Source organism: Crinia signifera, chromosome 6 (assembly GCF_055691185.1).
Source record: "Crinia signifera chromosome 6, ASM5569118v1, whole genome shotgun sequence".
Classification (NCBI taxonomy): domain Eukaryota; kingdom Metazoa; phylum Chordata; class Amphibia; order Anura; family Myobatrachidae; genus Crinia; species Crinia signifera.
This window is the reverse complement of record NC_139222.1, coordinates 215,514,872-215,540,562: the sequence shown is the minus strand read 5'-3', so window position 1 is coordinate 215,540,562 and position 25,691 is coordinate 215,514,872. Positions and strand designations below refer to the sequence as shown.

Below are 25,691 nucleotides of genomic sequence, written 5' to 3'. Positions count from 1 at the left end.
ATGGGCATTTGTAATCCACACGCTGGGTGGCAACCGGCGTCTCACAGTAACGTTCCTGGCTACTGGTGCCTCCGTATTTCATGCAGCCTTATCTGGAATGTGAAGCCTGGATATAGCGTCCCCCGGTCTGTGTTTAGCTGGTGGTACAGGTTCAGATATGTATAATGTGTTTCATCGCCTCTGTCAGTTAGTAGCTTCCTCAGATACATAAAACACCTCTCCTTCTATGGGTGTGTAGACTTTCGTTAGACAAGCCTCTCTTTTGGGTACGTGCTGTTCAGCGCATGCGCCGTTTCTTTTGCGTTCCAAGGCTCTTTGTGGATTTATCTCCGATTTCCTTAACTGATTGTGGTTGGGGCCTACAGTATGTGGGCCGCACCACAAGAGGTCTACATACACAATGTATGGAACACAGGAGAAATATATTGGAAGGTGTTAGAACACACCCTTTATCTAAGCACATTGCCATGTGCCAGAAGCAATGTATGAAGAATGTGAGTATAAAAGGTAATAGAGCACATTAAACCAACAAAAAGAGGAGGAGACCGGTTTGGTACCCTCTGTAGGAGGGAAGCCTACTGGATTTTCCTGTTAGGCACAATGATTCCGAATATTTAGATCAACTACAGTACCTTCTTAAACAGTACGGTGGCTGGATAAAAAGAGTTATAATCATTTCTACCCATCACCATAATAGCCTTCCTCTTTTTTCTGTTTGTACACTCAAGCTATATATGCCCCCTTCCCTTCATAGGGTCCCATATGACTGCCCATTAATGTAAAAATCTGTCTGGAAACCATAGTACAGTATGTGGAAGTGTCAAGGTCTAATGTCTGTCCTCATTTTTTAGATAGGGCCAATATAGGATGACAAAATTGTGCTAAATGCAATCATAAGTATTATGCTATATATTAAGTATGTTACTGTAAGTTGTATTAATATATATTTTTTTTTTTTCATATATTTTTTATTATTTACTACTATTATTTATGATCTTTTATTATCCTTTATTATTTCATTCTTATTTTTATATTTAATTTGAATCCATAATTTATTATTTATTCACCTTGTTATATATGTGCATATAATATTTAGCAACAATATACAGAGCATATGTGATCTTCTATGATCCGATATATGATTATTTATATGCATCCACACACCCTTAGATATAGGGAACTAAAAGTTAAAGATGGGGTTAATACTTCAAAATCCCTGTATGCATAGAAATAAACTAAATAAAAATGTGTGTTATATTTAAAGTTCAACAATGGCGACATATAATAAATATTGTGATGTATAATAATTGCATATACTCTCTCATAGTCAGCTACTATTTCCTATGAGCATATTTATATGTATTATTTGCCGAAAATATATTATCTCACGATGTGCCGCAGTGTTAGCCAGCTGGGCTATAATTGAAAACGAGGTCTGGCGTACATCTATTTACTTAAGGAAATGAGAGATAAACCCACAAAAAGGCTTGGAACGCAAAAGAAACGGCGCATGCCCAAAATAGAGGCTTGTCTAACGAAAGTCTACAAGCACATAGAAGGCGGTACATACTCCAGAGTGAAAAAGGTTTTTTATGTATCTGAGGAAGCCACTGATTGACAAAGAGGTGGAGAACCACGTTATACATATCTGAACCTGTAACACCAGCTAATCACCGACCAGGAGACGCTATATCCAGGCTTGACATTCCAGATAAGTCTGCATGATATCCGGAGGCACCAGCAGCTGGGAACATGCCTGTGAGACGCCTGCTGCCACCCAGCGTGAGGCTACAGAATTTTTTTAATGTATGCCGATTGTTATATTATGTTTTAAATTGTTTTATACCGGCCATATATAGCTAGTGTATGTCCTTAATTGAAAGTAAAAAATATATTTTTTTATTATTGTTTGGTCCAAAAGTGCTTTTATTTCTGTATTTTTTCTGTGTTGGACAAAAGGGTTGAGTATCCCTTTAAACAGCAGCAAGTTGGACTCAAACTAGTGTGATTGCGCTCAGCCTTAAATCTTTGTCAGCTTTTTTTTGTTAAATCAGACTGAGACATAGAAGAAAAATAGGACGAATAAGGGTGAAAGGAGATGAAAGGAGAAAAAAAGAAAGGAACACTGTGAAGATATTCTAGGAGACGCTGGGGACCGTGACTCCTAGCCACTAGGTTTACCTACATATTTTCCCTTAAAAAATTAAAGCAAGTACACAATTAGATGTTATAGGTAGGGATGGACATCGATGATTGCCATCGATGGCAATTCTGCAACTGGCCATCGATAGTGCTTAACTATGCAATGGATGACCATAGCTATTTTTACATATCAATGGTCATCCATTGTGTTTGAATGATTGGCCTTTGGACCAATAAAAACACGGGGGCGGGGCTTCACTGGTGTTGGGGGCAGAGCTATGCTCCATGTCCCGGCACTTTGAAGAAAAAAAAAAAAGAAAAACATAGTTTTGCTGTTCCATCGATGGAGGAAAACCATCTGGTTTTCCCCCATCGATGGCAACAGAATTCGACATCGGCCATGAACCATTGATGATTTCAAATCATCGATGGTCGATGGCCATCCCTAGTTATAGGTTATAACACTCAGATTTGCATATTTAATTGTGTACTAGTATAAATGTCACAGAGAATGAGGTGTAGATAAAGGGGTAAGAAGAAAGGGCCCAAAACTTACCAAACAAGTCTCCTATTAGAAATGTCAGTATCAGAATAGATACTGTAGCTCTTTATGGGGCTGAATTGCCAGGAGCAATGACAAATTGCTAATGTTTTATTAAGAGCATTTAACACATAGTCGTAATGATAGAACACATTTAAATTATTTTTCTGCTTTGAACACTTCTTTATCTGAACTGCTTCAGTAGATGATGAGTTGAAGGGCTGCTATGATGAAATGAGGGAAGGAAGGGATACTGGCCTGTTCTTTATACATATTAGACTTTGGGGGAAGAGAATAAGGCAAGTAATGGCCATCTTCAAACCACAGTATATCACAGCAAATATGGGCAAAGCTGTAGATAGAGAATTATTGCGCCCACCCTGTCCCAGTGGGAGGGAATACTTTACATTCAGTAGAGCTAGAGTGGAACTTCAGGTTAACACTTCTATTTAATTTACGTTCACACTTCGAAAGTGAAATTTCAGTAGTGGTCTTATAATATTACTGGACATGATGCATTGGTTCTTTGAGGAGGAGTGTTCACATGATGTCGTTTATGAAACAAACAGTGTGTCTAAGGAGACTGCCCCACTGCTCTTAGGACAGACTTCTGCCAATTATCCGCCCAGCGCAATGAGAGGTACAGACTGGGAAAAAAGTCAAAATTGTTGTCATTTCAGAACCATGTTTATCATTAAAAGAATACTTTGTTAGTTTGGCCTCAATGACTGTTTAAACATCACGTGAGCGGGCAATGGAACTATTTTATGCCACTTTTACAAGTGTGTATAGGTTTTTGTTTAGAATTTCAGTAGTGAGGAAGTAAGCACTTCCATGATGAAGTGCAACATAGAGGTGCAAAAATAAGTAAAAAAATGATCTGTGCTCCAAGCCACAACAGTCCCGGACCAATTTTTCGCCAGGTGAAAAAATCTGCCATGTTTATGGCAAATCAACTCGCCCCCTCTCCTGGGCATCTGTGAAAACCGGATAAATCGGCAAATTTTACACAAATTTGTGCCGTTTCACAAATAAAAAAAAAAGTGAAATGGCATGGTCGAAAATGTACTAAAAACAAGCGAACGCGCCCATGCTTGAATACCAATAGGGGAATCTTTGCAGTTATGTTTTGGCCTGACGAAAAACTCGTCCAGGATTGAATACTCCTCCTAGTCATAAACACTAAACAATGCAAAATGAGGTCTCTCTGGGTCCATATGCCCTTTGGTGGCAATTCATGTGTTCCTGATTAAAGGGATATTGTAGCAATCCTAGTGTAAGTGTGCTCGCACAAAAAGACGCACTGTAGAACTGAAACTGGTTTTGTCATGTAGCCATTTTTCCCTTTCCTACGAAAGACCAGATAATACTGTATGAAAGCTAATCTGATGATATTGATTTCTGCAGACGAGCAGAGATAACCCCAACATTCATATCTGGATTATCTCCTGGGAAAATCCAGAAACTAGTGATGGGTTGACAGCCTGGCATTACTTTAACTAGCTGCTGTCATTCATTGTTCAGTTAATAACAGTTAGCTCATTGGCGTTATGGTAAAATGCCTGGGATACACAAACATGCTAAGTTTATGATGGCTGTGAGATATCCTAAGAGGTTAATGATGGCTATTAACATATATACACACAGATTGTTATACTGTACATCATCTCTATAAAATCACAAGTACAGACAACAGGGCTTCCTGTTAGGAGAGGGATGGAAGGTATATAGGAAGATGAATGTGCTAATAAGGTGCATCTAGCACACTCAGGTCTATTACCTCACACAGGGGGCCAAGAGTTTGCCAAACCTGGGGAAAAAGAAAAGAAGAAGAAAAGGGGGAGAAAGAGGTAACCAATCAACAAACCCATACAGTAAGTAACATAGTAAATTACTCCAGTACAAGTTTTGAGATCTGTTTGTGCAAGTTGCAGAAGTCTCTCTATAAATACAGAAGCTGGATCATTTCATGTGCAATTCAACTGTAGCATTTGCCCAGTGGAGGAAGCCACTTATCATGGTGATGTTTTTACTAATAGAAGAGCTGAAGAATGGCTAGAACAACAAACTGGCTACCTGCACTGTGTGCCATAGGAAAGGATTAGAAGGTGAAAGACTACCTGGCATCACAGTGCGATGAGAAGAGTAAAGGAGATTATATACAGGACACAAGGAATTCCAGTATATCAATTTACTTGTCCACATACAGGTAATAGATCACAGGATCATAACCTATGTGGCCACTGTACTACTTTAGTAATAGATCTCAGGATCGAGCATAACCTGTGTGGCCACTGTACTACTTTAGTAATAGATCACAGGATCATAACCTATGTGGCCACTGTACTACTTTAGTAATAGATCTCAGGACCATAACCTGTGTGGCCACTGTACTACTTTAGTAATAGATCACAGGATCATAACCTATGTGGCCACTGTACTACTTTAGTAATAGATCTCAGGATCGAGCATAACCTATGTGGCCACTGTACTACTTTAGTAATAGATCACAGGATCATAACCTATGTGGCCACTGTACTAATTTAGTAATAGATCACAGGACCATAACCTCTGTGGCCACTGTACTACTTTAGTAATAGATCTCAGGATCATAACCTATGTGGCCACTGTACTACTTTAGTAATAGATCTCAGGATCGAGCTCAGCATCGGTTTGTCAAAAATAGATCATGTCAGACTAATTTAATTAGCTTCTATAAGGAAGCCAGTAGGGGGCTGGACTTAGGGAAATCTGTTGATGTAATACTGCTTGATTTCGCTATAGCTTTTGACATGGTGCCTCATAAAAGGTTATTAATGAAACTAGGCAATTTAGGGTTAGTAGATAAAATTTGTAATTGGATTAAAAACTGGTTGCACAATCGGGGACAGAGAGTGGTGGTAAATGGCATAGATTCCAGCTGGGGTAAGGTCCAAAGTGGAGTCCCGCAAGGATCAATATTGGGACCCACCTTGTTTAATATATTTATTAATGATATTGAAAGTGACAGTGAGTAAAATTGCAATATTTGCGGAGGATACGAAATTGAGTAAGGAAATTAACTCAGGAGAGGATGTGGAAACACTACAAAGTTACTTAAATAAACTGGAAAGGTGGACGGAAAGGTGGAAAATGCAGTTTAATGTTGATAAATGTAAAGTAATTCATTATGGGAACAAAAATGAACAAGCTACTTATAGGCTAAATGGAGTTATTATAGGGAATTCTGCTGTAGAGAAGGACTTGGGGGTCATCATAGATTTAAAATTGAATAATAGTGCACACTGCTCAAGTGCAGCAGCAAAAGCAAACCAGACACTGGCATGCATTAAAAGGGGTATGGATTCAAGGGATGCCAATGTGATAGTGCCTCTTTACAAGGCATTGGTGAGACTATAATTGGAATATTGTGTAATTATATGAATATAAATGAATTGGAACAGGTACAGCGAAGGGCGACGAAGCTAGTCTAGAATCACTACAATACAAAGATAGGTTAACCAGGCTGAATATGTTTTCATTGGAGAAACGGAGGTTGAGAGGTGCTATGATTAGTATGTTCAAATAGAGGATTGGGAATCATATGGAACTGGGACATGATTTGTTCACTAACAGGCCTATACTTAGGACACACGGGTATGTACTGAGGCTCGAGGAAAAGAAATTCCGTACTGAATTAAGAAGAGGATTCTTCACCATTAGAGCAGTAAAATTCGGGAACTCATTGCCGGAGGGGGTGGTTACAGCAGCTACTGTTAATGAATTTAAATCAGAACTGGATACATTTTTGGCCACGAAGGGAATCCTATAGATAGGACTTACTCAAGTCAGTAGTTACAAGTTAGGTTGAACTCGATGGATTAACGTCTTTTTTTTCAGCCTTAATTGCTATGTATGTTACTATGTACAGTATGTTACTATGTAATATATCACAGGATCATAACCTAAGTGGCCACTGTACTACTCTAGTAATACTGTAGATCACAGGATTATAACCTATGTGGCCACTGTACTACTTTAAATATAGTATTAATTACTATACCCAATTCAAGAGCCATAGAATATTTGTAATTTTTACATTTTTGAAGAACAGGGACGGAAACACTCCTGCACGCTTTTTTAAACAGGCACATTTAGGTTGTCACTTTATGATCTAGTTCTTTATTACTAACATCCCGAAAAAGCAAAAAGACTCCTGCCATTATTAATAATAGCAAGCAACACAACATTAAATACATCAATGCGTCTGGTTACCTCCAATAGAACTAATGGTCATCACTCTACTGACAATGACAAGAGTGTCACTCACCATTTCATGCTGATCCTGCATCTGGTTGATTTTGTTGGCATACTTCTGATCCACCTGCTTCAGCTCATTGACCAGTGACTCACACCTCTCACCCAGGGATTTCTTGTCATCGATAAGCTGTGGAAAAGGTCAAGCATATTTGGCTACCTTAAGTGAATTAGTTGAGGAAAACACTGGCAACCCCTAGATGAGCCCAGAAGACAATGCATGGTACTTGGGGATGCAGTTTAAATCCCGGCGGTCGGGATCCCGGTGTTCAAAATCCAGACGCCGGAATCCCGAACGCAGAAATCCCGACACTTTCTCCCCCGTGGGTGTCCACAACACCCTCGGAGGGAGAATAAATTAGTGTGCCTAGCATAGCGAGGCACCGGGCCCCCTGCGTGGCGATCCACGTCCCCCCATTGTCGGGGTTTCAGCGTTCGGTATTCCGGCGTCGGGATTTTGAATGCCGGGATCCCGACCGCCGGCTTTTGATGCCGAATCCGGTACTTGCGTAGTTTCACAGCGGTAGTTACGTAGTAAGCGTAGCGTCCCTGTCAGAATGAGCGTAGTGTTCCCGCAGCCAGCGTAGTCAGTCAGCAGTACATTGTGTCAGTTATGGCTGCCGACAAATTAACTATTTTTAACCTGCCGCAGACGGCGGAGGAGTCAGAAAATTTCTTGTAGCTTCGCCACTTTCTTCCTGAGACCAAGATGTGTCCTAGCGGCTATCCAATGCTACTCAACGTGAAGGAGCGTATGTGGTGCTGCCACATAAGAAGCTGCGGCAAAAAGTTTAGCGTCCGGGCCACACTGGTTCCGTGGATGCCATCTCATGTTCATGACACTCATACACTTCGTGTTTTTTTGGGCGGAGGAGCTAACCAGCATCAAGTTTTGTAAGCGTCATCTCTAAAAAAAAAAAAAAACACTGTGCAGTATAAAAACCTTATGTGGGAGGCCTGCACCGTGGACCTAATGTCGCAGCCCCAACGCCAGATTGGCGGTCCAGCAAAAATAGTTGAGGTGGACGAGAGCCTCTTTGTACAGAGGAAAAGTCATGTGGGACGCATTTTGCCTCAACAGTGGTTGTTCAGGGGCATTTCCAGAGACACCGGTGAGTGCTTCGTGACACCTGTTGAAAGACGTGACGCCAGTACCCTGATGGCACCCATCAACAAATTAATCGAACTGGGGAAGACTATATACTCTGATTGCTGGAGTGCATATAACACTAAGCAGCTGGAGCAGGCAGGGTACCACCATGCACGGGTGAACCACCGCTACAATTTTGTTGATCCGGACACAGGGGTTCACACCCAAAACATTGAACGCCTTTGGGGATCGTGTAAGTGGCGTAACAAACATCAAAGGGGCACTGCACGCCAGAATCTGGACTACTACCTACAGGAATTTATTTGGCGAAAGACTGTTGGCGCAGAAAACGCGTTCCATGGTATACTTTATGCCTTAACTCTGCTCCCACAGGCTGAGAAATTTGACGACACAGATGCAGAAACAACTGCATCCACTTCAGCTGCAGTTTCTGTGAATGCAGATTCAGAAGAATAACTGTTTAATTTTTTCTTTCTTCTTGATAATTTCGATATTATTGTACTTTGTTAAGTTGCTTTCTTATTATTATTATTATCTAAAATCCAGTTACCAGTTAACACATGTACTCATTACTGTCTCAGATGTATGATATGGCAGGTGTGAATGTGTTCCTGAAACATCCACGCCAGCCCAAAGCATGGTGAGTGCAGCGAGCCCCGCGAGGGTATGCGCTACGCGTCCTCCTGATGTTTTCATACCCCCACTATCCACGTCGTCGTGGAGTTGATTTTATAAAGTGTGGCGAGTCACCAAGCCCGAAGCGTGGCGAGCTCCGTGAGGGGACGCGGATCACTTTACATGTATTCCATGTCCCCTCGCTGCGCTCGCCACACTTTATAAAATCAACTACATGCCAATGTGGATAGTGGGGGTATGGAAAGGCCGGGAGGACGCTTAATGCGTGCGCTCGCCACGCTTCGTGCTGGCGTGGATAGTGGGGGTTTCAAATGGAGGCATTTGCCAGTATGTAACATGGAGCACTGGCAAATGCCTCCTTTATTGTGCATGAGACGCACTTGCATCCGCACCCCCTCTTTGTGCAGGAGACGCACACGCTACCGAACCCCTTACCCTGACGGCAGGGTTGCTGTAGTCTGCCGCAATAGTTACTCAGACACTCCTGCGTCTCAGACAGATGAAGCGCCTCTCCACCGGCACCCACATGATTCCTTCTCCGCCGGAGAGGGGATCATGCCGGCGCTGTGTGAAAGGTGCTCACTAGGCATGCCAGGTACACCGGGAACAGAGAGGCATTTCCCGGCAACAGTACGGTAATTACTTGTGTAGTTTCACGACGTAGCTTAGGATGTCACTGTGAAACTACACAAGTAAGGCAGCCGCTGGGCTACGCTAATAACGCAGCTTCAAACGTAGCGTAAGCTGCCTCCATGAAACTACACAAGTACCCAATACATTTAGAAGACTGTAACCCACAAATTCACTAGGTACCAGTGACATCACTGGTTCATGATTATAAAATGTCCTGTACCGAGACCCCACTAAGGTCTTGCACAATGAGTGGAATACAATCTACACTAATTGGCTGCAATATGTGTTAAAGTGACAGTTGCATGATGGGAGCAGCACTTATTGTACTGCATTACACAAACTGGTACCTATACCCAGCCAGGGACTTTCACAAGTAGGACACTGCTTTGTCTCTTGAGGTTTTTCATCATCATTGGAAAGGGAAAGTTATTAAACTTTAAAGCAATTTGGCCTGAAAATGGTTCTTCCGCAGTGACCTGTAACTGTACTTTCACGGCACTGCTTACTTTTGACAGGACATTCGTTTTCTCCCATTACCTCCTCCATCATTCACTATATAACAAGAGTACCTGGTCTATGAATGTCAAGTGTCTCTGTATTGTGGCTTCATACTGCTCGCTCTGCTGTTTCAGCTGATATCCCAGCTCTTTTTCAGTTTGCTTCACATGTCGCACAGTTAGCTCACGCTGCTGGGCCTGTGAAGAGAAATGTGGGAATATTTTCAGATCTGATTTTACATAAAGAGACCTGTATAAGATGTACTGTATGCGTAAAATCACATGCACTTACTGGGAGTATGGCCGTGATACAGCATCAATATACTTCCTGACCACCAACATTACCAATTCTCTTTTGCACCCCATAATGGTGTGCAGAAAAATCGGTGATGTTGAGGCATCATATGTTACTGTGGTAAGTTCAGCAGCAATTCCCAGAGAACTGAATATAGGCCTCCTAGTACCACGATAAAGCGATGTGGCACAGAAGAGATACCTACTAATGCAGTCTGAAGGAGACTTGTTGCTTTCCTCTTCTCTTCCAGTTCCAGTCGCATCTTCAGCATAGAACTCGTCACCTCTGTGGCGACAGCTGATGCCTGTTCTAGATGTGTCAATTCTTCCTCAGATAGCAAAGCCTTTTGACCAAGACAAAAAAAGAAAAGTGATTTTAAACATGGATATTGCATTAAATGACTACTTGTTTAAAGATATATTGTGTAGTGCTGGTTTTGATAAATTAAACAGGTCCTACACCTGATGTTTTTATTTTGCAACCAACACTTTGGGACATCTACAGGGGTTTCCAGGATAATCTGATCCTACAGCCAAATGTGGTTTCTGTGCTTAACAAAGAGACAACAGATTGTCCAAGTATGAGACGCCCTTGGTTCTGGACTGAAACACCCACAAATAGAGAACCATATTAACAGACAAGCATTATGATGATTGGAATATAATGATGCAACACCAATTTCTGGCTGATGTAGAACCAGCAAACTACCTTTGGTTGGACGGAAGTCCACCGGGGAAACATGGTTTGAAGCTTGCAAGAATGCCTAGTACTGTGGCATTAATAGAAACCACCGACCAAACCTGACCTTCCTGAAGGAAGATATGGGTTGAAAATCTTTTGGATGGAGTTTGGGTTCCTCCAACAATATAGGGTTTCCATACCCTGGGGTAAACATGGTAAGTGTGAGGGTTGTGTACCACTAGACACTGTGGAGAACACCAGTAGTGTCATGCTATGCAACAGATACCACAGATTTAACAGCAATCCAATGGGAGAGAAACAAGGTGCTGTAAAAATAGGCTGCAGTGGTGTGACCGGGTGCTACTGTCTCATGAGTAAAACCGCATTGGCCTGTCATATACACACTGTGATAACCGCTGGTCTCTGCATTATTACCCCTCAAGAAAATCTTGGCATTCTGAAAGCAATCCAGATGGTCACTTGGGGAAGGGAATGTAATTTCTGGGGTACTGGTCACTGGGTCAACCAAATTATGGGTCGACAACTGAAGGTCGAAGGTTTAGGTCGACACATGGGTAAGGTTGACAGGATCAAAAGGTCAACACAAGCATTAGTTCAACAATGGGAAAGTCAACAGCCAAAAAGGTCGACATAAGTTTTCACTTTTCCCCCCTCAAATGTCAACACAGTTGACATGGAAACCGGAAAAGTCCTCTGTGTCTCCTCATATGGCTATATGAGCTCGCCATCTTCAGGCGTGGTGCTTCGCTATGCTCGGCACACTATTATATTCTCCCTCCTGTGGATAGTAGGCCATGAAATACCGCCTGTCGGCACAAAAAAAAAAAAAAGGTGATGTCGACTGCTGACCTTCCCATTGTAGACCTAATGCTTGAGTCAACCTTCTAACCCTGTCAACCTTTTTTATGTGTCGAACTAAGCCCTGTCGACCTTCAGTGGTCCACCCAATGCATTTCGGTCTTAATAATGTCGACCTAACGACTGCATACCAGTTGTTGTCAGCCTTCCCTGTCCATGGCTCTACAGTGACAGAGACAGGATGGCGAAGGATGCTACTTGTGTCGCACTGATAGCATCACCTACGTAGTCTAGGCAACCGATGGGACAGAGGTCAGGGAGACCATCTTTGGGAGTTAGCAGATGTGTAAGTTGCAATGCCTGTAACCCTCCTGAGAATATCCCCTCAGTATGCAGCAAGAAAATTAATAGAAACAAACAATGCACCAGATCTGTGTCCAATTAGCTGTGCAGGGAATGTACATGAACAAAAGTGCAGCAGAAGATTATAAAGGAGAGAGGAGGAGGAGGGAATGTATTTGTCCAATACCCTGTCTATTAGATGGAGGAATATAATTGATCATCTGTGTCCTATTACTGCAGATTAATAAATATTGGGGGCAAAAACATCTGTTACGTTTCAGGACCCTGTAAGTGAGCATACAATAAAGGATATGTATTCACCCCTCTATGAGTATTGGAAGCAGAAGATCGAGGCCTTTCCTGTTCAGCCTTTTCCATCTCATCCAAAAAACTAATGATGTTCTGGAGCTTGGCCTCTGAAAGCAAAGTCCTGTCCTGGACTTCCTTCTGCTCACCCTCACCAATGCGCATCATGTGACTAAGGCGCTCCAAGTTATCAGCCGTCAGGGATGTGTCATCATCCTAGGAGAGAGAGAGAAGTCTAGAAGCACTACAATGTAAAAACAAAAATCCACAGACAAAAGGTCCTGTCCTTAATTGTCATCTTTAACCTTTATATGGCACCACATGTGGTCTGTAGAGCAATACAGAGGGCATACAACATGACCATACATGGTAAAAGTACAATACAGTAAGCAAGCCTTACAAGGAATATCCCTAATCTAACACAGCTACGGAGAGCCTGCATGGGTAAAGGGTTTGCAGGATGAGTATATAGCCCAAACAGAAACTGTGTTGATTAACGTGGGCGAGACTAACATGTTCAGAATGACTGAAAGGTGGTGCACAAAGTGAGCATAGTCATGGAGTAGACAGCTCAATGAGGTATAGATGGTGAGCAAGAGTTGTAGGTAAAAGGAAACCGGATGAAGGAGGGAATAGGGTGAATTGGTTAAGCAGAGAACTAATATGATTTTACGAACAGTAAGGTTTTCAATTCAACTATTCAGGCTAGGGGATAACATGATAGGATGACTGATAATTCCCAGTCACTACTCATTCTTACCCCATCGATCCAGTGAAACTTGTCCTTGGTCTCAGTTTTAATCTGAAGCAAAGGTTCTGGCTCTTCCAGCTGTTTTAGTGTGTCCAGCAGATCTGTCAGGGTGGTTTTAGACTGTGCAGAGGCTGCAACATCCCCGCCCCCCAGTATTTGGTCTGGAAGAGGGAGTGCCTGAAGAATAGGTAATGGTGTGAAAAAAGGGTATGTTCAACAAAACATAACGGTAAAGCAGACCATTCACCCTAAGAACAAACCTGTACACTTTTCTCACTGTTTGCGCTGTCCGCTGCTGGCCTGAAGAGCGGAACCCCAGAATTGTCATTCTCCAACATTTCCTGCGCTCTGGACTCTAGGCAGACCAAGTGAAGAACACTGTGTTAAAGAATAACAGGGTTTCTAAACTTGTTTTAAAATGTGTTTGTCTGAATCCACTGGGGAACACTAGGTATACATTGGCACTTTATATAAATGTAAGGCTTTTATGTTCCCCCTTATATACAGTACATGCAGCAGAGTTATTCCTCTAACCAAGCTGCACATGGGGTTGCAACCCCATGCTGAGAAGGTCTGGACCCACTTTGGGGTCAGGACCCACAGTTTGAGAACTGCTGGGCTAGGGAAATAGCCAAAAGAAGAAAAAATAAATAAAGTAACAAAGACTCTTTAATTCCAATGTCAGAATTGTGGGAGGAGGCATCTCCACACCTAATGGTGCCCATACACTTGGCTATTGGGGGTATAAAAACTGACAGATAGCACATTGTATTGTGATAAATCGCAAGTGTTTAAAAATCACATGTGGTCACACATGCGATGTGATAAATATTATGTGCAGCACATACTATATTTAGATGCGTCGAGTGCCCATGGGTTGCGTCGGGTGACACATGCAATTGGTGTGCGATCCAAGAGATTTGTCGCTGCGATTTATTGAAATTGCACGATTGTACACTATATCTCACAATTGTATAGGCTGCACTACTGCAGAGAACCCAGAGTTCAATTCAACCTAACTCAAAATGCAAGATTTAGGCTGCTGCTGAGGTATTTCAAGAAATTGTGTGGCACAATTAATAATAATAATAAAAAAAAGCAAGCAAACATCTGTTCCATATGGGACGGCAATATATGAGGAGGGGCATAATTGAAATGATTTACATTTCTTGCTCTATACCACAGGGTCCAGTGTTCCCCATAGGATTAGAGAGAAACAGAAATGCCTTTATCTTCCAGCATTGAATTGTTCCTACTTCTTTCTTAAGCAAATGAAAGCAAAGCTAAAAAGATCACAAGGCTATAGCATGTGCATAGGTGTATTTTACTATTCCCTGAAAAGGGTAGATACGCTTAGGCAAACATTCTAGATCCTGATGTACAATTCTCTGGACTTCTGTAACATATCTTACCGGCATTATTGTTGGACTTGGTATTTCGCCCCAATGGTGAATTTGCCAGATTCCTAGTAGCTTTCTTCTTGCCCACCTTCCCGCTCTGTGCCAGTAGGGTCAACTCCTCCTCTGCTACTTTCTTATTTTCTAGTACTTTTTGTGTCCTCTTTAGCTGCAGTTCCTGCAGAGCCAGGACATAATTAAACAAAGTTTTGAAAAAGGGACCTTTCTAATGATATAATTTCTTCATCATCAACAATACAAGCAGCGGCTGATTTTATTTTTTTCAAATAGTATACTGCAGGGATTAAAATAGGATTTGGGGTATTAGGCTTTATATCCATTTGGGGGAACATTGATCACAGGAGTGTAAAGAGGAGTTGGCACATGAAAACTACACTTGTTTGTAAGATCATTATTTTGTATATGCAGGATCATCTTGACACAAACTCAGGTTTCAACATTTCTCATGGAAAATCTGTCCTCGCTGGAATGCGACCTTTGTCATTAAGGGCAGTATTCAATGAGAAAGTTCTCCGTGTTTTATGGAGAATTTTTGCTTTTTTCGCCTTGGACGGAGCATTTTGCTCTCCAAAAGCGAGCAACCCTATTCAATGTGAAATATTCGCCGTCTTTCTAAGTGATTTTCTCCGTGTCTCTCCGTGTAGCAATTCTCCATATTTTGATGGGGAGCTGGAATGTGAACTTTTAAACTAAAAGGTTTTTTTTTTAAATTTTGGTGTAAAAAAAATCAGGGTTTTTTTTCTGTGAAGGGGCATGTTATTTTTATTTATGTGCTTATAGCACATGAATATATATTTAATTTAAAAAAAAATATATTTAATTTTTTTTTATATATTTTTTTTTACACAGTGCAGCCAGCAGGGGGCCGGAGCGCTCGAGCCGCTCATTAGATATTCATATATTCACTGCACCCGATCGTTAATATGCACAATCGGGTGCAGTGAATACTGGGTCCCCCGCTGGCTATAGGGGGGGGGCAGCCTGTGCTGCCTGGGTCCTGGGGAGCCCCCCTCCCCACCACATTCCTCTGGAGCAGCCAGGGAGACTTTAATCTCTCTGGCTGCTTCCGTCCCCCGGCTCCCTGCCAGCTCCCTGCCGCGGACGCTCGTCCGCGGCAGGGGTTAAGACTCGCCGCGAGTGGCGGCGAGCATCAGCCACATTGAATAGTGGGTAAAGTGCCGTGACGGAGAATCTCCAAACATGGAGAATCTCCGCTAAAACACGGAGAGTGCATGGAGAGCGAAATAAAACGCTCTCCATGCACGGAGAACTTTCTCATTGAATACTGCCCTAAGAATATAGAGTGGTGCAGTGGAAATTTCCTACAATTATACATGTTTCAATCAGTCTGAGACCAGCTATTATCCATTCTCTGGAAGCCTATTGTACTAATTCAGGTGAGAACTGTAATAAAGTGGCCATTAATGGTCATTTAAAAGCAGAAGTCTGAATTCATTTAATTTCTTACTGTATGTATTTTGCTTAGTACAATAGTGCCCCCTGGCTGTAATATTTTAGATGTACAAACATTGCTAGATACTCGAATAATTAGATATGCGGCCGTAGAAGAGTTATCATTGGACATCTGCCAATGTGAAGGGTTGTCCATGATCATTTACATGATGATAATGGAATGTTTTTGAATACATAATTACTTTGAAACAAACTTGTGTTTGTTTCTTGGGTTGTCAAACCACCTGGTGATGATCATTAGTGTAGGGCAGGGCTGGGCAACACCGGCCCTCCAGATGTTAGTGAACTACACATCCCAGGATGCTTTGCATTAGTTTTGCTATGTGGCCATGCTGAAACTGATGCAAGGCATGCTGGGATGTGTAGTTCATCAACATCTGGAGGGCCGGTGTTGCCCAGCCCTGGTGTAGGGTAAAGTCTTGCGTTAGAGCGCAAGGAAAGACTGAGTGTGTCTTTTCTGGGGCACGCTTTGTAGTGCAATGATATGCTTATTAGGTTTAAAATATAAATTTCATTGGTTGTACCTTTAAAAAGGGGGAGTGACGTATGTCACAAAAAGTTCAACCATGCATCTTTTTGATATTCCATTTCATTTATGTGTCAATACAATGTTCCACAGCAAATAAAATCATGTATAAAACTATAATAAAGATTTAGCATATAGAAACTCTTTAGTGCTATAAAACACGGTTTTATCATCCAGTTTTTGACATTAGCATATGAAATAAAAGCACACTATATTATTTTCTGCCTATCTCGGCCTAAACAGACATGAGATCAATGAGCCAAGAGTAACATTTCAGACCCTTTGTAGAGCTAAACAATTACAAAGTATCAAATGAGAATGCACTTCTAAGTTTTGCTACATCTGACACATAGGCACAAATATAGAAGTGTGAGGAGGGAGCAGCCAGGACAGTCCCACTAACCTGCTAAAACAAATACTAACGCTCAATAAAAATTGGCAGCAGGAAAGGGTACCTGTCTATCTTCTTGTAACCTTCGCAGCTGGAGTTAAACATCAAATTAATCTTTATTATTTTTTGATACATGATTTTATTTGCTGTGGAACATTGTATTGATACATAAATGAACTGGAATATCAATAAGATACATATTTGAACTTTTTAAAGTTACAACCAATAAAATTTAGATTTGAAACCTAATAAACATATCATTTCACTACAAAGCGTGCTCTAACGCAAGAGCGTTAGTTACGTTTTCTGAACTTATTCTGGGAGCACCACCAACCAATCATTCTACAGATTTGCTCTTCTCTGGATGTAATTCATGTTTGTTTTCTCTATCATAGCTATTACCTTAATTTTATGCGGACTCACAAAAACCTGTGGCCAATGATCATTACTGGTAAGGCATTAAGGATCGTATAACTTACTGGAATTAGTGACAATTAGGGGAACAACCGCAGGAACATTGTTGTCATGAGTGTTAAGAAGAGGGGAGTGAATAATGGAAGGATAAATGTGCACAGAGTGGATAGTTGTAGGGGCAGTGTAGGGTAGTGTAGGGTGAATAGATTAGGAAAAGAATTCCATGACACAATATGAAAAAGTAGTTTGGTGAGCATGCCGTCAGTTATAAAGCTAAAGTTGATGTCAGAAGGCAAAAGTAATATTAGTTCATTACCTTTCCTTAATGTTGTCTACAGCAAAATGACTTGTGGGTATTATGTGCAATGAAAGGGTTGTACAGAATAAATACCAACAATTGCAGGACACTTGGAAAGTTACTGATGGATCAGATCTAGTGCTGAGGGTCCAGGTTACACAGTCAGGAGATGCATGTTGAGATATATATATATATATATATATATATATATATATATATATATATATATGCCAGAAACTGGTCCCTCTCTATTACAGCAATCTCAGACTGAAGGAAAACCATGCAGAATGTTGCAGAAATTTGTTCAGAGACTTTAGATCTAGAATAAACCGAAAATACTTTTCTCCATTCTGAACTAAAGATGGCCATTCACGGAGCGTTGTGCTCTATACTTTTTGTACTATATTGCATCACATCTAGTACATAAAGCAGGCAATGTGCTACAGCAGCATGCTTTTTGTAATAGATGTGATGCAATCTAGTATAAACAGTACCTGCACATACTATTAGTGCTGTGCAATGTGCATGGCAGCACGCAACGCACGGGAATAACGCTGCATGTATGGGCACCATAGGAAAATATTTGAATAAAAGCCGAAGCCTTTCTGTTTATCCAGTACTAGAAAAATAACAACTGGCTGCTGTAGGCTGTGAACAGGCCCGTCCTAATGTATGTTAGCAGCTTTAGACCAGGGGTGTTTATCACACTCAGCAATATCCATGGGAGACACAAGAATATGTTCTGGACGGAGCTACCTTGGATTTCCGAAAGGATTAAAATTGGGAATGGTGTGGCTTGGATGCGGTCACGGGATGGAAGGCCTTCCTTATGGCAGTTACATCTGTAAAAATGGGATCCAACTGTGAACAAACACTGTCCACCCCTCCAGCTGTCCTCCAAACCAGTTCCTTCGACAATTTAAATTGCAAACGGCCACTGGAGGGGGGAGGCAACTACATGCCCCTCTCAATCACTGTGAGAGATGAGGCTGTGGAGGCCTTCTCTGAATTCTGGTGAGCGGCCTCAGGCACAGATGTGTGTCTGAGACCAGCTGCATCTGCCCAGTGAAGCCTGATCCTTAAAAAGTCTGGGACACCACGTCAGAGACCTATTCAAATGGGATCAGACATAGCTTAAAGGAATGCATAGCACTCACATTTGCCCCCTTCACCTAAATAACTTCCATTACAGCTCCTGCAGCAAGCTTTCTGTGCCTGCTCCACAGACACATGGGTAGATGGAGTCCTGTTAGCTCCAGTGTGACTTATGTGATGTTAAGGGAGGGGTTATCTTAAAAACAAGTGTAGTTTAATCTGTAGACTTCTAACAACCCCCTCTGCACCCCCATGGTAAGCAGTGCCCACCGAGACTGGATGTAAGAGAAAACTAAACAGTATTTTAATAAAAGTATTATGAAGAGGTGCATAAAACTGCCTACCGCGGGGGCGTGGCCTAGCAGCCATAACGAAAAGACGTGCTTTTACAGAGCTCCGTCTGAACCCACTGCAAAACCCCAAACCTACACCCTGCTTCCCCTATCGGAGTCTCAGATCTGCCCTACCTGATCACCGGAGACCGCCTGGACACCGACTGCGGAGCCGGGGAGGGCCTCCTGCCTTCCTGCGGGTTGCGGCCTGGTGCACCACAGAAGCCGGGACCTAAATTTTGGAGCGGACGGCGGGGACACGCTGGCGCGCATCGTCTAACCCACCTGACGGAGGCTGAGTGGAAGGAGAACAGGTCGGCTGGCCTGCGGGGGGATCAGGAGGCAGGAAAACAGCGCGCAGGAGTGAAGCTGGGACCCCACCGCTACCAGAGAGCCGCGGCCGCCATTACAGGAGGGCGCGCTGACACATCGTTATAAGGAGAGGTAAGGTGTCGCTGAAAAGCGCAGCATCCCCTCTCCCTAGCCCTATAACTGGGACCAGCCGCAGCCTGACCACAACAGAGCCCCACACACCCGGGCTGTGAGCCTTCCCACCCTCAGAAGAGGAATAGAGTGGGCAAGTCACATCCCTGCCTACCTCCCCAGCCAGAAATAGCCCTGCTGCCGGGTGCCCCACAGCCCACCTGCCGTGACCATCAGGGAGCCAGAGGGAGGCATATCAAAAAGGTGACCCTGTACCTACCTCACAGCGTAGGGTCCGAACACTACCCTGGCCTGGACATAATATATAAGCAGTGAGCACTGTGGGACCCAGGGAATAGCTTCTTAAAGACCTCAGGACTCATACTAAACTCTGAACCACAAAATCCTCCAGCTAAACAAGGGTTAAGAGGAATACTGTCCTATCCAGAGCATAATCAGAGCTCTAGCTACCTTTGAAGATAATTGATCCTGGAGCTCCATCTAGTGGATCAAATAAACAACTGCATCACCAGGAAAATTAGAAACCAGGACAGTTAAATAACAACGCCCAAAAGGTGCCCCAACACTTGGTGACATACCCTCACGGCTCAGAGCTACTTACCCGCCGCACAATACTACTATCAGTAAACAGAAAAAAATCAACCATATTGGTGCCGCGGGATACTGCGACTCCAGTTATCACACATACGAGACTTTCTCTGAAATACGCTGATCAAAACACAAACATGAAGTAACTGTGTAAGTTCGCCTCTGTCATTATATAAAACAAAGATAGTGCATACAGTGATTTCCACATTGGTAACAAGATCACGAGGACACCAACACTACAATTACCTACCTCAAGTGAACCCCAAGGCTCAGCATGCCAGCTAAACGGCAAAAAGACGCCCCGGGCACTTCACAAGTGAGTTTCTTCAAGGCTCAAGCTTCCCCGACAACCACTAAGCTATCAGCCCCATCCGCGGCAGCAAACCAAAAGCAACTTTCAGCTCTCTCATCCCCGTTTGACCCCAAACAGCATTCACAAACAGACGACTCGGATATGGGAGACAATGCCCCTCTGACGGTGGGCCTAATGAAGCAACTCCTTGCCTCCTTTAAGACAGACATCTCGGCAGAATTTAGAACAGCTCTGCAGACATGCCAACAATCCATTGATGATATCGGGCAAAGAACAGACCATCTGGAGACCAAATGTGAAGAAATAGTCTGCTCCCACAATGACCTCCTCACCTCACATGACGAACTGCAAGCTGAGGTGACATCATTACGGAATAAAATGGGGGAACTTGAGGACCGATCTAGACGGAATAACGTCAAAATAAGAGGGATTCCGGAATCAGTGTCCAACTTAGAACTAGAGGATTATGTAACAAAGATATTCAAACGGCTACTACCAGAAGCAACCAGCCAGGACTTGCTATTGGACCGTGTGCATAGACTCCCTAAACCCAGATCAGCCCCACAAGAGGCAACAAGGGACACTATAATGCGTTTCCACTTTTACCATATCAAAGAAAAAATACTGCGGGCAACGAGATCCAAAGATCTAGCAGAACCAATACTGGGTCCCCTTCAAATCTTCGGCGATCTATCAGCTGCTACCATAGCCCATCGACGCACTTTCCTACCAGTGACCAGAGCTCTACAAAAAGCCGAGATTCAATACAGGTGGGGCTTCCCCACCAAGCTGATCATACGGCGCAATGGCTCTACAGACGTAGTGACGACACCAGAAGATGGCATAAAGCTCCTCGTCAAATGGAACTTAGATGGCATCGCAGCAGCGACCTCAAAACCCCCCAGACTGAGCAATGACTGGCTCACGCCGAAATAAGCTGGGAACACCATTGGACACAACATATCCTTTGAATTTAGCCATACTTGAACGTTGAAAGTTTGGCAGTTTATGCCTAAGAGATATGTGAGGTGTCTGCGCAACTGGCCTGCACCCGATGAGAACGCGGGAATCTCCCCTGACTACCCCATTTCATGATGGGTTAGCAACAGAAAGGGGCGGGCTGGCGGCTCAGATATCTCTCCCTGTTATGTTTCCCTATCACTGTACTCATCGTCCATGGCGATGCCTGGAAAGTTACCCAGGAGTATTATTGTTACAGAATTGTTATACTACTGTTATATAGATAGTATGTTATACTAAAGTTGCTTAGATATTTGCTAAAACTAGTTTGCACTAATCTTATCCAACACAATCTCATTAACCAGAGAATGACAGAGGCGCATATTCTCTCCGCGCCCCCTAAATGTGCCACCGTCTAAGGTGGCCTTGTCTAGTAGTACCTAATTGGTACTCTCAAACCCCCCCGTACTACCCCTGTGTTTTCCCCCCACCTAACCAAAGGGTACGGTCCATATTATGCCTCATTAAACAAACCCCTCCTTTGAATCTGCAAAGGAATGTTCTTACACCAAACTCCAGACTAGCAGCATGTCAAATCCAACTAAAAAATGGTTAATGTTTTGTCTTTAAATGTTAAGGGTCTTAACTCACCGAACAAAAGGAAACTGGCACTACACCACTTCGCTAAAATGAAGGCGCACGTGGTGGCGGTCCAGGAAACTCACTTTATGGCCTCTTCTGCGCCCAAATTCACTAACTTTAAATTCCCGACTACCTACACCTCCAATGGCCCCCAAAAAAAAGCAGGAGTAGCGATCTTAATATCCTCAGCATGCAAATTCGTACTAGAAAAACAAACGACAGATTCAGAGGGTCGTTACCTAATTCTAAACGGGCAATTGGAAAATAAACAAGTCACTATAGCAAATGTATATGTACCTAACTCCAAACAGATTCCCTTTATACGAAAATTCTGCACAGCACTGCAAGCTAACTGCTCGGGAAGCCTACTACTCCTAGGCGACTTTAACCAGGTATTAGACGCCCATATGGATAAGTCAACTCCACTTCGAACTCTAACCAAACCCACCCCTAAAGATCAATCCAATCAATTTAGGAAGATACTAAACGAATATGCCCTATATGATATCTGGAGGGCAAAGAATCCCTCATGCAGAGACTATACCTATTATTCCCCAGTGCATAATTCATATTCTAGAATTGATTTAGCCCTCTCGGACAAATGGACACTCCAGCAAATCAAAAAAGCTAACATAATCCCCATACCCTGGTCCGATCACTCGGCCTTGTCACTTAAGTGGGACTTAAACTATTACCACCCTGGCTCGAGACAGTGGCGCCTTGGCAACTACCTCCTAGACATCCCAAGTGTTAAGGAGGCTATACAAAAAAATCTACAACTGTTTCTAGACACAAATGATCCAACAGATACAGACACCTTTAACTACTGGTGCACCTTGAAAGCAGTGGTCAGAGGGTCAATAATACAAGCAGCAGCCAGGCACCGCACCACTCAAAATAAACTGATGAAAGATGTAGAAACCCGCTTAGCTGAACTAGAATCCAAACTTAAACTCTCCCCCACGGACAAATCAATATACAAAAATCTACTTAAAACTAGGGAAGAATGGAACGTGCTCTCCCTTCAGGAGGTGCACAGAAACCTCTTTAAATTGAAACAAAAATTTTATGTCCATGGCGATAAAGCCGGTAAGCTATTAGCTCGGAAACTTAGGGGCAAAGTAGCACAGGAGAGAGTAAAGGGGGTGGTAAACCTGAAAGGTACGAAAGTTACGGATCCGTCCGAGATTGCGAATGCCTTCGCCGAATATTATTCCTCACTATATAATTTAAAAGACGACCCTGAGACCCCCCAACCCACTACGGAAGGCATAACCTCCTTTTTAGAAAATATCTCTCTACCCTCCCTGGACCCGACCGCTCTTGCTACTCTGGAGAGCCCCTGGTCGATAGATGAGATTGAGAAGGCCATATCTGACCTGCCACTAGAAAAAGCACCAGGCCCCGACGGCTACACTAATAAATTCTACAAAACCTTCAAAAACTCACTATCCCGCCCAATGCAACAAGTATATGAGGAGGCTTCCGCAAAAGGATCCTTTCCAACAGAAATGTTAGAAGCACGAATAGTCGCATTCCCCAAACCGGGGAAGAACCCTACTAGTCTTGCCAATTTTCGTCCCATTGCACTTCTAAACACTGATGTGAAAATTTACGCAAAGCTCATTGCCAATAGACTTGCGCCGCTGCTCCCATCCCTCATCGGTCACGACCAGGTGGGATTTGTGAGCGGCCGCCAAGCATCAGATAACACTAGAAGACTGGTTGATGTCTTGGATGCCTTCTCCGTGTCCCCGGAGCCGCTGCTTCTGCTCTCGCTGGACGCGGAGAAGGCGTTTGATCGCCTGCACTGGGGGTATTTGCGGGAAGTGCTGATTAAATTTGGTATTAAGGACAGGGCCCTATCATCAATATTAGCCCTATACTCGAACCCATCGGCAAAAGTCTTCATAAATGGAATGCTATCAGCTGCCTTTGTTATATCTAATGGCACACGCCAGGGCTGCCCCCTATCCCCCCTAATGTTCGCCCTAGCAATTGAGCCACTGGCCGAAACTATCAGGACCACAACTACAATAACAGGCCCCTCACTGTTTGATCACTCGCAGAAAATATGCTTATTTGCGGATGATGTACTGTTGACTATTACAAACCCCAACACCTCCCTGCGGAGCCTACACAAGGTACTAAAGATATATTCATCAGTATCCTTTTATAAATTAAATTGCTCCAAAACGGAAGCCCTCCCGATTCACTTCACCCCCACCCTACTAGAACAACTTAAATCTAAATATTCATACGCATGGCAGGATAATAGCATCAAATACCTGGGCATACATGTCCCGGCAAAGACCCAAAATATTCTTTCATATAACTACCTCCCACTATTAGCTAATCTTAAAAAATTAACACAGGAATGGATGATGCAACACGTGTCATGGATGGGCCGAATAGCGGCTTTAAAAATGGTGCTGCTTCCAAAACTGTTGTATTTATTTAGAACAATACCCATATTACTACCGGACTCCCTACTCGCAAAATTCGACAAATTATTTATAGCATACGTATGGAAAGGTAAAAAGCCAAGGCTGGCAAAAAAGATTATGGCTCAACCCAAAGCCTATGGAGGCCTGGCGTATCCAGACCTCCAAGCGTACCAAAGAGCCTCGCTGCTAGCCTCTATAGGGGCATGGATGACAACTGATGAACCCAAACCCTGGGTCATAGTGGAAAGAGGTCTAGTATCTCAATTTCCCCTTGGGGATCTACTTTGGCTACCTCCATCGGAGGTAAAACAAATTGTCCATCCCTCTGTAGTGGTGCAGGCGATATGTAAAACATGGAACACATTGAGGATCCGTATGCTGGGAGGGCCACAACCCACACTAGAATTGTCATTGAGGGGACTAGCACGCCTGATCCCAGACCTGTCCCTCGACCTATGGATAGCTAACAATATTATCACATTGAAAGATTTGACAGAATCAGGAACAATACTTTCCTTCACCCAAATCCAAGAAAAGTTCTCCATACCCTGGAAGGAGTTCTATAAATATTTACAGGTGCGACACTGGCTACAAACTGTCTCCCCACCCCCCCGGGCCTTGAAACCAATACCCAATACAGTATTGGCATTACTCCAAAAGACAAACAATAAAGGGGCAATATCTAGGTGGTACAACACTCTAGTCACACCTCAACAATACTCAAAATTTCCCTCTCAAGTCAAATGGGAAACAGATATGGGTCTGCCTATGACAGAAGAAGAATGGCAATCCGTGTTTCAGATGTGCTTTAAAATGTCTAAGTGTATATCCCACATAGAACAATTTTTTAAACTAATACATAGGCTGTATATGACCCCCGCCCTCCTCCACAAAATAAGCGCTACGAACCCAAGATCCTGCTGGCGCAACTGTGGCGGGGTGGGATCAATATACCACATATTTTGGACTTGCCCTCTAGTGGCTGACCTCTGGAGGAGAATATTCCGATTAACCTCTAAAATACTTCACCATACTATAGACCCACAGCCGAAAGTTGCACTGTTTCATATCCTCCCAGACATAGCCTCATACTCTGATAAATATGTCGTCGGCCACATATTGGCCTCAACCAAACGTCTCCTAGCCCGCAACTGGAGGACAACTAACATACCTAACCTTAAAGAAATAGAAGAGGCAGTACAATCACACTTTGAATTTGAAACAGCTGGCACATTCTATAACTCAACGCCATCAACTTCTGCAACTAGGCTATGGCAGACTTGGGTGGAATATAAATCAG

At 43.0% G+C, this 25,691-nt stretch overlaps 1 protein-coding gene across 3 annotated transcripts in view; it reads right to left on the bottom strand.

The window, feature by feature from the left end:
• Positions 1-25,691, bottom strand: part of CEP131 (centrosomal protein 131) — a 139,964-nt gene that overhangs the window by 81,002 nt on the left and 33,271 nt on the right. For 2 of the 3 annotated variants that reach the window (XM_083148808.1, XM_083148809.1), the window contains exons 10-17: positions 14,463-14,625; positions 13,311-13,405; positions 13,060-13,227; positions 12,315-12,515; positions 10,357-10,494; positions 9,929-10,054; positions 6,993-7,109; positions 4,464-4,493 (exon numbers count right to left, since the gene is read on the bottom strand). In XM_083148808.1, the coding sequence (XP_083004934.1) occupies positions 4,464-4,493; positions 6,993-7,109; positions 9,929-10,054; positions 10,357-10,494; positions 12,315-12,515; positions 13,060-13,227; positions 13,311-13,405; positions 14,463-14,625 (1,038 nt within the window). The remainder of the gene's footprint in view (positions 1-4,463; positions 4,494-6,992; positions 7,110-9,928; positions 10,055-10,356; positions 10,495-12,314; positions 12,516-13,059; positions 13,228-13,310; positions 13,406-14,462; positions 14,626-25,691) is intronic. The other variant, XM_083148811.1, reaches the window with a different exon arrangement.